This window comes from Schistocerca cancellata, chromosome 10 (assembly GCF_023864275.1).
Source record: "Schistocerca cancellata isolate TAMUIC-IGC-003103 chromosome 10, iqSchCanc2.1, whole genome shotgun sequence".
In the NCBI taxonomy this organism is placed as follows: Eukaryota; Metazoa; Arthropoda; class Insecta; order Orthoptera; family Acrididae; genus Schistocerca; species Schistocerca cancellata.
Genome location: NC_064635.1, coordinates 62,075,770 through 62,094,548, shown reverse-complemented (window position 1 = coordinate 62,094,548; position 18,779 = coordinate 62,075,770). Strand labels below are relative to the sequence as shown.

Genomic DNA, 18,779 nt, shown 5'->3' with positions numbered 1-18,779 from the left:
GTATCTAATACTTACATCACAAAAGAAGCAACATTTATGGAAGCACTGTAAATATTTGTTTATTACATCAAAAATTTATTCAGTGCTGTATATTTGAGCTAAATGCAATTTTTAAATACTTATTATTCTCTGCAGAGAAGAAATGAAAGTGGTGTTTTATTTATTTATTTTTTTTTTTACAATATTGTTCCACAAGCTGTAGTCAAGTGAATCAGCAAGGAGATAAACACATTATTAAACTTTATCCAACAACTTTAGACAGTAAATATTAAATGTCAAGAAGATTTTCAACACTTTGAAGAAAATCAAAATTGTTCTCAAGCAAAATTCAACCAAAATATGCATGCTGAAAGTAATACATGAGTTTTGCATGTACTAAATCATTATCAAATAATCTCTGGGTGTGACAAGAATGGTTTGAGAATGAGGTGACAGAGTTGGCAGTGGCCATGGTCTACCAAATTTAACAATGATTGAGAACCTGTAACTTGAAATAAGCAGTTTTCATATTACACAACCAGACGCACTGTAGCAGTCATCACACAGCAGCAGACAGAGTGTGTGTGATATTGATAGATGCAGTTGATGCTTCACAACAAACTTCCTAGTAGTGTCCACTGTATTAAAATCTGGAAGGTGCTGTACCTTTAAGATATGATATCCTGTGAAGTGATGTCTTATCTACAGTTGATTTTGTCAGTTGACAAAGTGAACTGGTTAAGTGACCACCCAGCTATAAATTGTTTTTTAAAACAATATTCCATTTAGAAAGAAAACTTGTTCAGGGAATTTACTACATTACAGAAACATACAAGGAAAACCTTTTGATTTATTATTAGTAATGTTTTACATTATCAATTGCAACTTTTTTCTTTATGATTCATTATGAGACTGTTATAACAGCTTTATTAAAGAGGAATATTTCTTTAGAGGCAATTATTCAAGTGATTGCACAGCATTCAACAGAACTGAAGCAGGCAATTTCGAATCAGTCAACATAAATGGATGAAAAAGTTTCGCGAATGAATACAACAATACTGGGTTTAGGTTTCCATTTAAATGGAAGGACAGGCATACTAGAAAAAAGAATGGAATTAGTATTTAAGCTATAGACTACAAGATCATCTAGAATTAGTGGAAGAAAGGCTGGAGAGCAATTTGAACATTTACATATAGTTAAATTGATACAATATAGTTTAGTGAAAAAGGGGGAGCCTTAGAAAATGAACTGTTAGGCACCAAAAGCAACTAAGAATGAGTCACAAATAATTCTTTAATTAGAAACAATATGCAACCATGGTTGGAAAAATTAGAAGCTACCATTGGACCATCAAGCAGTGGGGAAACAGATAGAAACTGATATTTATTAGATACATTACTGTCTTCACTAACTACTGTGAAAGTAGATTCAGGATCTACATTAAACAGAAAGAGGGAGAAAATGTATAATACACAAGACTTATCAAATAATAATCATGTAATCTATGGATGCACAAGAAGACACATAGAAAAAGAATTAAAGTATTACCGTATTTACTCGAATTTAAGCCGCACCTGAAAAATGAGACTCTAAATCGAGGAAAAAGATTTTCCCGAATCTAAGCCGCACCTCAAATCTGAGACTCGAAATTCAAGGGGAGAGAAAAGTTTAGGCCGCACTTCCAAATCGAAACAAAGTTGGTCCATTGTAATATGAGACACAATTTAGGTTGAATGAATGACGATACAGCTGTAGTAGTTTAGTTCGAGTCGTAAGCTTAGCAGTTAAGCTTTACCAGGTAGCCGTTGTTATGCGTCAGGTGCTGAAAATGCATTACTGTACTGTGTCATGCATTGTTTGTCGCATTCTGAAATGAGCGTTTACGGCCTGTCGCCGCTCGCGGCATGGCTTGCTTTTGTGCACGCTACTGCCGCTTACAATAAAAAAAAAAAAAAAAAAACAAAGAGAGGAGTCATCTCATTAGCGAAACAATGGCAAGAGACTGCTATTCGTTGCTACTTACACTGCTGCTTTCTTTGATAATGATCAACAAGAACCAAATAATAGACTGCGTATGATAGAAGATGTTCTGAACGAGAATTTAGCAAAATTTTTTTCCGTTTGAAAATCTTTGCAGACGCCTCTTTAGTACATTACATTATGCACAGAAATTAGAGTCATCTTAGATTTAAAAATCTAGTCAATTGCCGTGCTTCATTTCTGACTGTATCACTATTAGGCATAAGAATAATACGAATATAAACATGACATGGTATGTATATTCTTCCGCGTCTGCTGTTGTCTCGCTCTAGTTTCGTAGTTTATTAGGCGGACAGGATTTAAATGAGATAGCAGCAAACACGAAAGAATACATGGCAAAATGTTTATATTCGTATTATTCTTATGGTGAAGAGAATACTGTATGTGATTCACAATTCATAAAAGTTCCTATTAGCAACCATTTCTTCTCACAGTTAGGAAAAAATTCAGAAAGCAGAGTTGGCCATATTGACAAATATCCCAAACAGTCTTGCCAGTTGGATTTTCGTAGTACATTGAAATGCTGCTACGTTCGAAGAGGAACAATACGGAATTTGTATTTACTTCGTTGGATAATGTATGAAAATGCAGTGTTTGAAACTCGGGGCGGAGAAAAAAAAGCTCGTCTTCCACCTTTTTTTTTATTTATTTACTGACGCAGAGGTTTTGGTGCCAACTGCCAGTATTTGTCTTTGTGCTTGCGAAGCATGCCTGCATATCGATTATCGCTACATATATTCGACGACAGAAGTTAGTTGTGGCGGCACCTACCAACATTTTTCAGAACTTCCGCTTACTTTGCACTCGATTCTAAGCCGCAGGCGGTTTTTTGGATTACAAAAACCGGAAAAAAAGTGCGGCTTAGATTCGAGTAAATACGGTAGTTAAATATAAGTTACAATACAACAGCTGCAATGGTGTATGTTGCAAAGGAATAAATCACAGATTTCCAACTTTCACTCCATCAGGAAATGTAAACTGGTATTGTTTCTCGGAGCATTTAAACAGATGTTACTAGAGGTATGGTGAGACCAAAAGAAAACCATTTTGTTGTAAGCCACCTTAATTGGGATGCAGTGTAACAGGGTACGCTACAATTAGGAGACTTCACAAATTACAATTATTTTGAGGCAATGTTTAAATCCATGCACTGGAGTGAATGAGCACAGAAGAAATTATAATCAGAATTACTTGGTTCTAAGATATACTATAATAATAACTGGAGTAGCTAGAGGGATTATGCTGAATGGCATTTAAAGCAAAATATTTAGAATACCCAATCAGAGAAGAACGTTTATTAGAAGCTGTTACTGGTAGACAACCTTGGACAGTAAAGGAGAAGCTCCTTGGCAAAAGTTAGGAAATGATGATAAAATTATTAGAATATTTTGAACAAATACACACAGCGGACAAATTACCTCACAGATGGCAAAATGGAAATAGGTCTAGTTATGAGTGACCAAGCAAAACATAAGACAGCTCTAACCACAATACAGAAAGAGAAAATAGGACCAGGAACTTAACAAGTCAGGATACAAATGGAAAAATAATACACAAAATAAAGAATATTCAAATAAAACATTACACAATCACAACTGAAACACAAGGGAAAACTCCAAGGCTTTTTGGGAACAGCTCAGTCCCTAGCAAGTAGAGATGAATCATATAATTGTAAAATATTATGAAACTATATGGTTCCCGATACCTTTTCAAGCCTCAAATACCTGTGATGCATATATGCAGACTGAGGTGACAAATGAAAATTTGTACCAAGGCTGTGATTCAAACCCATTAGGCAGACTGAAGTGGGAAGTATGATAGGGCAGTCCATGCAGTTGTGCAAAGCCACTGTATCAGGGTGGCATCATGGTTAACACTTCTGCCTAGTGAGCACGAGACGTGGGTTTGAATCCCCACATTCATTTGTCGCTTCAGATTGCATATATACATGTAATAGTGATTCTATGTTGCTAAGATTTCAAAATAATGTTAATGTAATTGAAGAATTGTTGGAGGAAAGAGAAGGAGTGATGAAAAAATATTTTAAACCTACAGTGAGTAGTCACATAGATGTACCACAGCTGGGCTTTTCTTTTATTTTGATCACTGGTTCTTTGTGCATAGAATGAAAAGCAGGAGTGAAAGATTACAGGGATGTAGTCTTATACCCTTTCTAATCAGAACACTTTGTCCTTTGTTTCCCATTCTTATTTTTGTCTTTTTGTTTGTGTTTATACTGTATGTCATGTGTCCTACCTGTAACTTACAACCATTTTTCTGAGAATTTTGAACATCTTCCACTGTTTTACAGTGTCCAACACTTTTTTTTTGTTTGACAATTTCTATGAGGATGCCTACATTTTTCTTAAGTCTTGGCTCCATTATCACACACATCAGAACTGCCTCTTCTGGTGCCTTTTTCCTTTCCTAAAGCCAAACTTATCTTCATCTAATAGATCCTCAACTTTCTTTTTGATTCCATTTCATTATATTCTTATCACCAACTGGGATACATGAGCTGTTGAGCTGATTGTGCAACATTTCTGACATTTATCAGCCCTTGATATCTTTGGTAATGTGAGTTTCATGTTCTTCTGAAAGGCCTCTGTGATGTCTCCAGCCTCATAGATTCTACTAACCAACTTGAAGAGCCCAAAAATATTTTCGAATTTCTGGGGAAATGTTATCTATGCCTTCCACCTTATTTGAATGCAGGGCTTCCAAAGCTCTGTTATACTCTCACTCTAATACTGGATTCCCTTTATCTTCCATACTGACTCCAATTTCTTCTTCTATCATGTCATCAGACAGCTCCTCTCTCTTGTAGAGACCTTCAGTGTGCTCTTTACACTTACCCACTCTCTCCTCTGCATTTAACAATGATATTATTCTTCCATACTTAATGTTGATACCTTTGTTTTTAATTTCACCAAAGATTATTTTCAATTATCTATACGTTGAATCAATGTGTCTGAAAACAATTTATGTTTCAATTTCTTCACACTTTTTTTCAGCCATTTTGTCTTTGCTTCCCTGCTGAAAATTTTTGTGCCGCCTCCTTTCACTGAACAGTTGAAGAATTTCTTCTATTACCTAAGATTACTTTGCAGTTACCTTCCTGGTATCTATATCTGTCTCTCCAACTTCTGTGATTGCCCTTTATAGTGATGTCCATTCCTCTTTAACTGAACTGCGTGTTGTGGTTATCATTACCACAGTATTTACAGCCTCATCAATCCGTATAAAGCACCGCAATAGATGTATATCAGTGTGAAGTGAGAAGGAATGTTGCCAGAATGCATTGACCATTCTTACATGGGCTTACATGATGGTATTAAAACTAAACTCTTCCTGAACAGGCCATGAAGGCCGAATGGTACTGACCGACTGCCGTGTCATCCTCAGCCCCCAGGTGTCACGGGGTGCGGATATGGAGGGGCATCTGATCAGGACACCACTCTCCCGGTCGTATGTCAGTTTACGATAGTAGAGCCACTACTTCTCAATTAAGTAGCTCCTCAGTTTGCCTCACACGGGCTGAGTGCACCCTGCTTGCCAACAGCACTCAGCAGACCGGATGGTCACCCATCCAACTGCAGGCCCAGCCCAATAGTGCTTAACTTCGGTGATCTGACAGGAACCGGTATTACCACTGCAGAAAGGTGGTTGGCTTAGATAATGGTACAGGGTGCTATTTTGTTTACAAAATGATCAGCTCTACATCCCAAAACTAGTAATTTGCACAACAGTCATTATTGGTATTTTAAGACCACTGACTGTGCCACATTTTCAGAGTCTCCGTGATGTTATCTTTCAAAAAGGTAATGTGAGACTGCATTTAGAGTGTGCTGTCTTGACCATCCTTAATATAAATGGTGACCACCCATTCCTCTAACCAGCACATTCTCTAGACCTGCTGAACCAGACACTACGGTTAGGACCTCTGGCATAGAATTGATTCAGCACTGAATGATGTGCCTGTAGGAATTTCAGTGCACGGTGCATGCAGAATGAAATAGGATGCTGGTTATTGCAGCAGACATGAATTTATTACTAATGTTGGTGAATAGACAAAGAATGTATTCACACAATACGATCATTTGTAGCAAACACTGAGCAACTAGCCACAAAGATATTCCTACCTCTGGGAGGGCTGAACTCATATTGCTGTCAAAGAGTTTTATTTATACAATATTTCATGTCATCATTGGTGAGGCCCCCACTAAGCACCCCCACTGCTACACTGTCGGGAGGAGGACAACAGAGGTCCCGGGCACCCACGTGTTCTGTGCGCACTTGCAAGTGATCAGGAACGCAGTGACCAGCTGCAAGGCAGGACACAAAGACACAGCTGGACCATCTCACAAGGAAGAAGCACAGTGATGGTGCTTGCCATGCCTTCTTTAGTCCCAGTGATACCGGCTATGGTAGAGTGGGAGGGGTCATCAGATACAGCTTTACTGAAACAGCCAGTCAGTGTCGAAGTTCTCGATTTCTGACATCGAAAGTGTCGCTTATGGTGATGATGGATGAGGTGTTCATTGGCTTCTCTCTCTTCTTGTGTGTTGACTTCTGTACAAGTGTCTGTGCTAAGTGTATCTTTTACACAATATATAAATATGGATGGCCTGGCATGGTGTTAACCTTAGCAATACCAATGCATTTTCCATAACAAGTACTGACAAGGGAAGTAGAGATGGGCAAAACTGTTCTTTTCAGAGATTGGATCAGAGCTGTTCACTCCCTGAAATGAATAAGCTCTTTTTCTTGACTCACCACTCATTTACAATAGTTAATAAATGGAAGGCACATTGCCCTTTAAACTTGGTTTATTCCAGTACTATACCTGTATTTTGATCTTATTTGATCCTATTTTGAAGTAACACAGATAATGAATAAGAATTTTGTATTGTTTATTGAAATTTCCACGATATGACAAAGTTTTTGATTATTGATTTATTTTGCACTATCGTGGTTCTTTGGGTGATCGGAAAATGTTGTAACTTGAGATTTACATTAACAATATATTTGGCTATAATGTATTAAAATTTCATTAACCTCATATAAATACATCGCAAGCCATATATTTTTAAAGTGAACGTTTCCTTCCGAAGACACCTAAAATCGCAAAATCCGTACCAGAATAAGAAAAAAAAATATAAATTTGACTGTAAAACGAAAGTGCTGCATATAGCCTTACGCAGAATAAAACAAGGAAAATATTGGTGTATCACATTTTGCGATACGTTTATCGGTTCGCTCGTAATTAAAGCGTAAATTCGAGTGTCCATAATAAAAATCCTATAGTAAGAGGAGTCATCAGGAACCTAATCTAATCAGTTTAAACAAATAAAAATAAAATAAAAGCAATTGATGTATACATAACATAATAATGTAATATACATAGCGGTATTACTACGAAGAACAATATCCAGTGGGGACGAACTCCGATGCAGAGGCGCTGAGTCGAGCAGGTCGAGCCGCGAGCTGTATTACTGCGTGAGCTGAGACCGCAGCGACCAGAGTGACACCTGAGTCGCTTTGCTAAACGCTCTGGCTAGAGTCGAGACGGTGGGGTGAGCGTTGAGCGGGCGAGTTCCGAGGGTGGGGGGAGCGGTGAGCTCACCCGCTCCGAGACAAATCGTCCGTTCCCTTGCGAGCAGGTTTTTGCAAGTAGTTCCTATGTTATCCACTAGGTGGCTCTCTGTCCTGTTGCTCGCATCAACTGCCCAGAGGGCAGGACGTGCGACTGAAACGATCGCTGACAGAGTGCGATGCGAAGTTAAGCTGCGCCAGACACTGCACACGGCAGACGACGCACAGAGACGGCACGGCATATGTGAAACACAAAATCCAATGGGGCACTGCACAATGCAGGCAGCCAAGGTAGAAGCAGGGCAGAGGCCGGCGCTGGCTGTGTTGGGTGGCGTGCACTGTGCTCTGACCAGCAGAGGCGCTGCTGATATGCTCCGTCTCTCTCTCTCTCTCTCTCTCTCTCTCTCTCTCTCTCTCTCTCTCTCTCTCTGCCGTGGGAAACGTTTGGAGCTACCGTTCTTTTTTTCTGAATCACTGATTGTTCACTCCTTTGAAAGATTCTATGAATTAGTTCAAGAGCGGATCCCCCATCTCTAAAGGGAAGAGGGGGGGGTTATTACTTTAGACCCACAGAAAAGTAAATAAAAGCAGATTCCACTAACTGTTGTTAACTTTCATTGACAATGTATTTTTTTAAATAGGAATTGATTTATAAGTAAGGTCAAGAACCTGAAAGTATCTTTTAGTATATCCTTAGCATTACCAAGGCATTTTCTGTAATGTGTGTAGTCAGTGGAGTGGTACTTCATGACCATCATAAAAAACTTAAAAAAATTCAAATTTCATTAATTGTCATTGACTTTTATTCATAACAAACTTTCTGAGGATACATATAAGAAGTGTTCTGAACCTGAAAGTATGAATATGACATTTGTTGTGAAAAGTAACATTCACTACTAACACTTAAATTTTCGGGTTAGTTTTCTGTAAATTTGAAATCAATTATGAATCTGTTACATAAAGTCACTGAAAACAATAAATATTTTTTCCAAAATTTTAAAATATGTATTGTACGATTAATTTTGTGCTCTGTCATGTCTGATGACTATTTATAGATCACACGTTTCACCTGTTGATATCACAGTTGTGCTGTCTCCTTCATGCCAGGAATTTGTAGACAGTAGTGATGTTCCTGCTTCAACTGCCTCAGATACCAGTTCTCTGCTAAATAAACATACCCAAGCTTGCAAGCCTCAATTCTCATTGTGTAGCTTGCTTGACCTTCTGCTTTTTTCTTCCTCATAACTCTTCGTCATCACTTGTAGTTCTGACTCCAAAACCTGAATGTCATTAAATAGTTCCAAGTGGATGCCATAAATAGGGATTAAAAGTGGTTGTGCTGGAATAGTACTCTCTGGAGCTGCACATGAGTGTGCTGGTGGAATTTGCCTGAGGATTCCTGCTGATTTGCCTCAGGATCCTTGGTGTTGAGTCAAGTGAGAGGTGAAATTGGCAGAGAAAATTCACACTTGAGATCAGTTTGTGAATTTCTGTGACCATAAACTGCCTTATAATGCAAGGTTAGGTGCACAGTGCATGTGACAGTTCCAAATTGCATGATATGAATGTCGATTAGTGTGAGCATCTGGATGACAGCCATAAAACATTCCATTTGTGGAATGACACTCACTCCAGAGGCAGTGTCTATAAGGCAGTATTTATTTCTTGCATCATTGTACCACCACCACCTCTTGTATTACCCCACCATGATATTATTGCGCATGGTCTCCAGTGGCTATTACTGGAAACATGCAATGGCTTTACAGTAAACAAGTACCATGGTGAAAAAGGAAAACACATGGTGCTGTGAATGATTTCAAGACAGTTGTGCATATACTATCAAGTGTTTCAGCATTTACTCACGAAATATGATGACAAAAACTCACTACGGAAGCACCCTCACTCCCAGGTGCAACAATGCTGTGGTCGAGTAATACACTCCTGGAAATTGAAATAAGAACACCGTGAATTCATTGTCCCAGGAAGGGGAAACTTTATTGACACATTCCTGGGGTCAGATACATCACATGATCACACTGACAGAACCACAGGCACATAGACACAGGCAACAGAGCATGCACAATGTCGGCACTAGTACAGTGTATATCCACCTTTCGCAGCAATGCAGGCTGCTATTCTCCCATGGAGACAATCGTAGAGATGCTGGATGTAGTCCTGTGGAACGGCTTGCCATGCCATTTCCACCTGGCGCCTCAGTTGGACCAGCGTTCGTGCTGGACGTGCAGACCGCGTGAGACGACGCTTCATCCAATCCCAAACATGCTCAATGGGGGACAGATCCGGAGATCTTGCTGGCCAGGGTAGTTGACTTACACCTTCTAGAGCACGTTGGGTGGCACGGGATACATGCGGACGTGCATTGTCCTGTTGGAACAGCAAGTTCCCTTGTCGGTCTAGGAATGGTAGAATGATGGGTTCGATGACGGTTTGGATGTACCGTGCACTATTCAGTGTCCCCTCGACGATCACCAGTGGTGTACGGCCAGTGTAGGAGATCGCTCCCCACACCATGATGCCGGGTGTTCGCCCTGTGTGCCTCGGTCGTATGCAGTCCTGATTGCAGCGCTCACCTGCACGGCACCAAACACGCATACGACCATCATTGGCACCAAGACGGAAGCGACTCTCATCGCTGAAGACGACACATCTCCATTCGTCCCTCCATTCACGCCTGTCGTGACACCACTGGAGGCAGGCTGCACGATGTTGGGGCGTGAGCGGAAGACAGCCTAACGGTGTGCGGGACCGTAGCCCAGCTTCATGGAGACGGTTGCGAATGGTGCTCGCCGATACCCCAGGAGCAACATTGTCCCTAATTTGCTGGGAAGTGGCGGTGCGGTCCCCTACGGCACTGCGTAGGATCCTACGGTCTTGGCGTGCATCCGTGCGTCGCTGCGGTCTGGTCCCAGGTCGACGGGCACGTGCACCTTCCGCCGACCACTGGCGACAACATCGATGTACTGTGGAGACCTCACGCCCCACATGTTGAGCAATTCGGCGGTACATCCACCCGGCCTCCCGCATGCCCACTATACGCTCTCGCTCAAAGTCCGTCAACTGCACATACAGTTCACGTCCACACTGTCGCGGCATGCTACCAGTGTTAAAGACCGCGATGGAGCTCCGTATGCCACGGCAAACTGGCTGACACTGACGGCGGCGGTGCACAAATGCTGCGCAGCTAGCGCCATTCGACGGCCAACACCGCGGTTCCTGGTGTGTCCGCTGTGCCGTGCGTGTGATCATTGCTTGTAGAGCCCTCTCGCAGTGTCCGGAGCAAGTATGATGAGTCTGACACACCGGTGTCAATGTGTTCTTTTTTCCATTTCCAGGAGTGTAGATGGGGCAAGCGGTTTTGGCCCACTGCTCGAGCTGTAGTTGGTTTTGTTGTGCATTTGGGTGGTTGTGCAGCACGGAGCTGTCAGATGCTCAGTCGGCGATACGTGAGTGGAACTGGCACAGCCACGGCTGTGCCCCCTCACTCCCTTGAGGTATGTTATTGTTGACTGTTGGTTGGGTAATCGTTGCCAGCTGAAGTTATCACACCCCCAAAGTGATTGCTTGTGATGCTCTCAGGTGTGTATGGATACGCTCAGGTCTCAGTGTCTCCTTGTGGCTGTGACTGGCATGATGTGCCAGGAATATTTTCTACACATTATGTTAGCTTCAAGAGTATATTGTTTGGATTATTGTTAGTGCCTACTATCAGGCTGGAACTCAAAAATAACTAAGAGGTACAGTAGTAGGAATATTCATACAAATTGCAAACTTATTAAAATACACATTAATGAAACACTGTTCAGTAATCAAAGAGAGTCCTAAAAAGTAACTGAACAAAGTAATTAAATGTGGCACAAAGCACTGTCCATATTTACACAAAATGTCACAGTTCACAGTCAATGTTGTCTTGCATTAGTCTTTTGGATGAGAGTACAATGCAATGACCCACTTAATCCACTTATTAATTAAGAGTCACAATGTTCAACAACACCTCATTCATGTGAGAATGATGGGTGATGCTTCCTACCGATCACATCACAGTTGAGTCACTACCTTTGTCTGTAGATTTGAGTTACAGAAATCACCTGAAAGTTTTAGGCATCCATATTAATAATTTTTTATGAGTATTACATGTATTTTCATAAACAATATGCACATAGCTGTTGTGAGAGCAAAAACTGGGAGCATAGGTGTTACATGTGTGTTAACATGATCAGGATTATGTGGTGACTCTCTCTTTGAGTGACGTTCAGCTGTTTATAAGCTGGCATATGAATAAATTGTTGTTTTGGATATTATTCAGTCATTTCATAAATAGCTACTTACAATATTGCTATTCGTGATGTGCTATAGGCATTGATAAATTTTTTCTAGAAACAGAAAAGTTTATGGAATCACTTTATGCCTCTGTGGTGAGATTACCTGGCTCCTGAGTTCTGGTGCCATATTAATTATTTTACGTAATGATAAATTATTTAAAATCTTAATTCATGTCTTAATTAATTAGTAAGATAGAGCACCAAACGTATGTTGTTAAACTCCAAAATCTAACAAGCCAGAAGATAAAATCGGTAATAGAAATTATAACAATATGGTATTTTCAGTGTTAATTATCTCAAACGTTAATTACTTTCATGCAAAATTAAATATAATACTGTGAAGTTGGGATGCCAGTTTTTATAATGAATGGTCTTACTCCTTTTACAAATACACTACTGGAAATTGAAATAAGAACACCGTGAATTCGTTGTCCCAGGAAGGGGAAACTTTATTGACACATTCCTGGGGTCAGATACATCACATGATCACACTGACAGAACCACAGGCACATAGACACAGGCAACAGAGCATGCACAATGTCGGCACTAGTACAGTGTATATCCACCTTTCGCAGCAATGCAGGCTGCTATTCTCCCATGGAGACGATCGTAGAGATGCTGGATGTAGTCCTGTGGAATGGCTTGCCATGCCATTTCCACCTGGTGCCTCAGCGTTCGTGCTGGACGTGCAGACCGCGTGAGACGACGCTTCATCCAGTCCCAAACATGCTCAATGGGGGACAGATCCGGAGATCTTGCTGGCCAGGGTAGTTGACTTACACCTTCTAGAGCACGTTGGGTGGCACGGGATACATGCGGACGTGCATTGTCCTGTTGGAACAGCAAGTTCCCTTGCCGGTCTAGGAATGGTAGAACGATGGGTTCGATGACGGTTTGGATGTACCGTGCACTATTCAGTGTCCCCTCGACGATCACCAGTGGTGTACGGCCAGTGTAGGAGATCGCTCCCCACACCATGATGCCGGGTGTTGGCCCTGTGTGCCTCGGTCGTATGCAGTCCTGATTGTGGCGCTCACCTGCACGGCGCCAAACACGCATACGACCATCATTGGCACCAAGGCAGAAGCGACTCTCATCGCTGAAGACGACACGTCTTCATTCGTCCCTCCATTCACGCCTGTCGCGACACCACTGGAGGCGGGCTGCACGATGTTGGGGCGTGAGCGGAAGACGGCCTAACGGTGTGCGGGACCGTAGCCCAGCTTCATGGAGACGGTTGCGAATGGTCCTCGCCGATACTCCAGGAGCAACAGTGTCCCTAATTTGCTGGGAAGTGGCGGTGCGGTCCCCTACGGCACTGCGTAGGATCCTACGGTCTTGGCGTGCATCCGTGCGTCGCTGCGGTCCGGTCCCATGTCGACAGGCACGTGCACCTTCCGCCGACCACTGGCGACAACATCGATGTACTGTGGAGACCTCACGCCCCACATGTTGAGCAATTCGGCGGTACATCCACCCGGCCTCCCGCATGCCCACTATACGCTCTCGCTCAAAGTCCGTCAACTGCACATACAGTTCACGTCCACACTGTCGCGGCATGCTACCAGTGTTAAAGACTGCGATGGAGCTCCGTATGCCACGGCAAACTGGCTGACACTGACGGCGGCGGTGCACAAATGCTGCGCAGCTAGCGCCATTCGACGGCCAACACCGCGGTTCCTGGTGTGTCCGCTGTGCCGTGCGTGTGATCATTGCTTGTACAGCCCTCTCGCAGTGTCCGGAGCAAGTATGGTGGGTCTGACACACCGGTGTCAATGTGTTCTTTTTTCCATTTCCAGGAGTGTAATAGAAATGTATAAATCTGATAAAGTGCTTTACAATGTGAGGCATCCTGAGTACAAAAACAAATTAAGGGGCCTGGAGAGCTCAGAAAAAAATTATATATATAAATGAAATAAGTATGTTGATACATACTTTTGCTTTCTTGTGAGAGTAGCTTGAGCAGAGGCCATGTCGTCAGTGATGCACCCAGGCCGTATCTCATGGCTAATGACCTCTGCAACTCTTTTGTAGCTATCCAGTCTTCTTAAGCTATTTCTGTGCTCAAGGTGCCTCACATTGTAAAGTGCCTCATCAGCTTTATACATTTCTATTAATTTTGTAGTTGACAGCACAGACAAATTAAACTTCACAGCCATGTTTACAAACACGCTACCAGTGACAGAACACTGCAGCAATACTAGCGCTCCAAGTGGTAACATTTCACATTTCAGTGAACAGAAGACAAGTGACTTTTATGATGAAATCTACAGCAAGGCCCTAGATTTGATTATCTTTATTTGGTGACAGGTGCAATTTGACAAAGTTCCATTTTACACCATAAATGTCTTTGACATAAATATTTGACATATCAGCTTTGACAAAGAAATGTGATAGTGTAACACAGGCCTTAGAGCAGTAAACATGAATTCATTGCTGATAATGCAGCGTACAGAAAGATCACGCACACATAGTACAATCATTCACAGTGAAACTCCAGGTGGCTAGAGATGAAAAGATATTCCTTCCTGCAAAAGGGCTGAACTCATATTGCTGCCAAAGTTTTATTTATGGGATATATCATGTCATCAATGGTAAGCTCTAAGACTTGATGCCTCGATAGGTTGAAGCCATTGCTGGTGCCAGAGCAAACAACTATGTGTACTTTATTTCACACCCTGTAAACCCCCAGATTGTTGACAAATTGAATTGTGTTGTTCTGTATTCAACCAAACATACACACACACACACCAATGTACTAGGAATTACGATAATTTTCCCTATGAGTGGATTAGCTCTAATCATAATATGTTGTTAGTATACCACTTCACACAAGTAAGTTACGGTATAAAAGTTTTGATTAATTACCTTGCTTAGTGCAGTTTACTGTCAATTTATAACTCTACTTGTTCTGTGTTCCTGACCACACTCCTTCATTCTGGGTTGTCCAGAAATGATGCATGGATGGATTGATGAATGAATGGATGAATGCATGGATGGATGAATGAATGAATGAATGAATGAATGAACAAGAAACAGGTGTGGGTAACGAATTGAGAAAAATTATTCCCCTTCGGGACAGTGCTCTTGATACAAATATGGAGTTGGGGGATATGAAGGATTTTAGTTGAAAATCATGTTAAACTCCAAACTGTTTACCAGTCTTGGCACTGTCAGACACTTCCATCCATATCAACATTTAAAGAAATTTCTGGATTGGAAGAAAATGTTTTCAGTCCAACAAAGAAGTTATGGCAGCTGTTGTTGGGTGTGTGGGATACTTATGTTAAATCATATCAGATATGGTGTCTCCTTACCAAACATATGTTGCATAAAAAGCATAAAATAAATTCCATGTTTTACCTAAAAAGCTGCCTTTATCTGTTAAGCTGAGAAATTTTACCTTTGAGCTGGTGCAACTTTGAAATCCATAACACAGCAACTATGCCAACCTTCAGAAAGAGCTTTTATTAGATGGTAAGCTACTTCTTTACCCCAACACTTTCCCCTGCCTCTCTCATCCACTTACCGACACCGCCATCTATGACTTAACTTGGAAACATCATAAACATTACGTATAAACTTAAAATCACAACTTTGTCACCATTATTGTTGGCTATAAGGAATCATCTCACCTAATTGTGTTACAATGTGATGATATGTTCCCTGACCACAAACGGACCTGACCTGATTACAGGTGAGGACTGGTTGGCAAAATATAATATCACGTCAAGGGAGACAGGCTTCAGTTATTGTTACAATGCCTCTACAAATCCAACTACACTTGCAGAATTTACAGAAGCAGTTTACCGAATGTTCCATGGAATTGTTCAAGGTAAAATGCGGTAAGTTATGGTCAGTTGTATATTTTCTTTTTCCAAATGTGCCATTAAATGTTTAAAAAAATATAAGATGTTAGTCATCTTTGTGTCAACATTTATAGACACTTTCTATACCACTGGTTCCAAACCACATAAATCCAATAAAACTTCAGAGAAGATTTTTTTTTTAATTAAAAAGATGGAAGTTATAAATAAGTTCTTAAATCAAAATAAAAATTGATCTATATGTTAATAAGAATGTTCAAATTCTCTGGGCATTGATACCAATAAGAGCTTAGGTTGGAAATCATACATTACAAATCTTCAACTCAATAAAAAATTTCATTTCAGTAAAAGGCCGGTAGGTTGGTTTACTTTAAATTTTACATTTCATTAATATCAAATGGAAAACATTTTCTGGTGCCATTCTACACTTGGACAGTAGGTAATCATTGCACAAAAATATCCAAAACAGATTATCTGTGCCATATACCCTTGAGCATGCTTTAGGAAACTGTTAATCAGCTAAGCACAGAAGCAGCAGTTTTATAATACATTTATTTGCTATGTATTTTTCATACATTTAGTTTGGTTAGTGGTGATTATTATGACTCTAATAAGCAAAAACAGTGTTCATGAAAATGGTACTAAATGTCTAAGCTCTGAAACTTCTGCGTTACAAATTATATCATGTTATAAAACTGGACTACTTTGAGACTCAGGTATTATTTTGTGACAACAGCACATTCCAGCTTTTTATTCTTAAACACTGTAATTCAATTAACATTTAACATGTAACTCTGCTGCAGTGTTTCTATGCTGTCATTAGTGATGGAATCTACAAGTACATGTATAATAATTGAGCTAGTCATGAACACATGTTGGCAGGTATAATAAAGTGTTTTTACACTTCTTGACTGCTTCCTGCTACTGCCGATAACTTTCAGGAGCTAACTAGCTGAAGGAAAGTTGATATAAGTAAGTTATATGCACACACACACACACACACACACACACACACACACACACACACACAGTATCAGTGAGTGTGCTGTCCTTGTGTAGAATGAGGACGGTGTGTGAGCTATCTGAGTTTGACCGAGGGCAGATAGTACTGGCCCAAGGGCTCGGTACAAGCATTTCAGAAACATGCATGACTTGTCAGGTGTTTGAGGAGTGCTGTGGTGAGTGTCTTTAACATGTGGCAAAAGCAGGGTGAAACCACACCAAAACATGTGGGGTGGGGCAGCGGTCACCCCTCATTACAGATCTCGGATGTCGTAAGCTGGGCAGTCTGGTAAAACGAGACAGTCAGTGAACTGTGATGAAACTAACATCGGACTTAACTGGACAGTTTACAGTAGTGTCTGAACACACAGTGCACTAAACACTCCTAACAATGGGCCTCTGCAGCCAATGACCCGTGCGTGTGCAATGTTAACACTGTGACTTCGGAAACTGTGACTGAAATTGGCATCTGACTACTGGCACTGGACGTTTGCACAATGGTAGAGTGTTGCACGATCTGATGAATCTTGTTACATTCTCCATCATGCTGATGAGAGGGCACAAACCCGTCATCTTCCGGAGGAACAGCTCCTCGACACCTGTACTGCACGATGGAGACTAGCTGGCAATGGCTCCATTACACTCTGGGGAACATCCGTGTGGTTATCCGTGAGTCCAGTGGAGTTCATGCAAGGCACCGTGTGGCCAAGGAGTATTGTACACTGGTTGCAGACATGTACACCTCTTCATTACAATCAAGTATCCCAACAGCAGTGGCCTTTTTCAATAAGCTAATGCACCATATCACAGGGACAGTAGTGTGATGGAATGACTCAAAGACCACAGTGGTGAGTTCCAATTGCTGCCCCCCCTCCCCCTCCCCAACTCACCAGATTTTTATCTGATCAAACACATCTGGAATGTGATTGCACATGGTGCCAGAGCTCATTGTCCTCATCCCCGGAATTTATGGGAATTAGATGATTTGTGTGTGGATGTGGTGCCAACTCCCTCCAACATTAACTCTTGTGCTTAAGGATTTTTTTTGGGGGGGGGGGGGGGGGGTCAACAATGCTAAAATAAATATTTCATACTCAGAACACTAGGGGATTCCAAGTGAACAAACTGTGACAAAACTTGGCAGATGTTTTTGTACACTCACTGTGTCATGTGGATGCATACCACTCATTCAATTGTAAGCCTGTTGGTACTCGCATGTTGATTTGTTGAATGTGTTGGAACTGAATCATAGAAGCAAAATTTGAGGTAAATAATCAAACAGTAATAAATCATTACTAGGATTATTCATTAAAGTATCTCCTATGAAATACTGATAGGAGTGGGAGTGTCAGTTAAAAACTATTGTGCAAAAACTGTCAATATTGAGATGAAGATACTTGATATTAAGAACTATCTATATTTTTCCATGTTTCTATACATGACAGATCAGTTTGTATAATAAGAACAAAAGTGTACCCACTATCATTCTGCATTCTTTTAATTACCTAAAATCAAAACTGGTTCCAAGCAATATCTCTGATCAAATAATATTTGAGCTTCCTAGAAGGAGAGTTGGATAAAGACTGTTCTTACACATGTGGATTATTATGTTATAATTATTTACATGTATCTTCTAATGATGAATTATGTTTATATTACTCTGTGATGTGTTCTTACTTATAAAGAATGCATCATATAAGACTTGAAAATTATATGGACTTCTTTGTTATATGGACTTCTTTATTTGTACATCAGACTAATTGAGCCACATTTTGCAGGCTGTACAAAGGTATAGGATGTCCATTTAGAAGTCGAAAAATTACTAACTGGTTGGATAGGCCAGAAATAATCACTCAGGGTGATCATTTGGATCAGATAGCCCTTGGTATGGCACAACAACCTACTGCAAAGGATGATAAATACACAGACTATGAGGTATGTGTGTCAGAACTTGTTACTTCAGCTGATTTACATGTAAGCTGTAAAACATCACTT

The 18,779-nt window shown here is 40.8% G+C and overlaps 1 protein-coding gene across 1 annotated transcript in view; it reads left to right on the top strand.

Moving 5' to 3' along the window:
- The window catches only part of LOC126106595 (peroxidase-like), a 98,106-nt gene that overhangs the window by 56,255 nt on the left and 23,072 nt on the right, over positions 1 to 18,779 (top strand). Inside the window, exons 8-9 of the mRNA XM_049912939.1 lie at positions 15,653 to 15,800; positions 18,563 to 18,719. Coding sequence (XP_049768896.1) covers positions 15,653 to 15,800; positions 18,563 to 18,719 — 305 coding nt within the window. The remainder of the gene's footprint in view (positions 1 to 15,652; positions 15,801 to 18,562; positions 18,720 to 18,779) is intronic.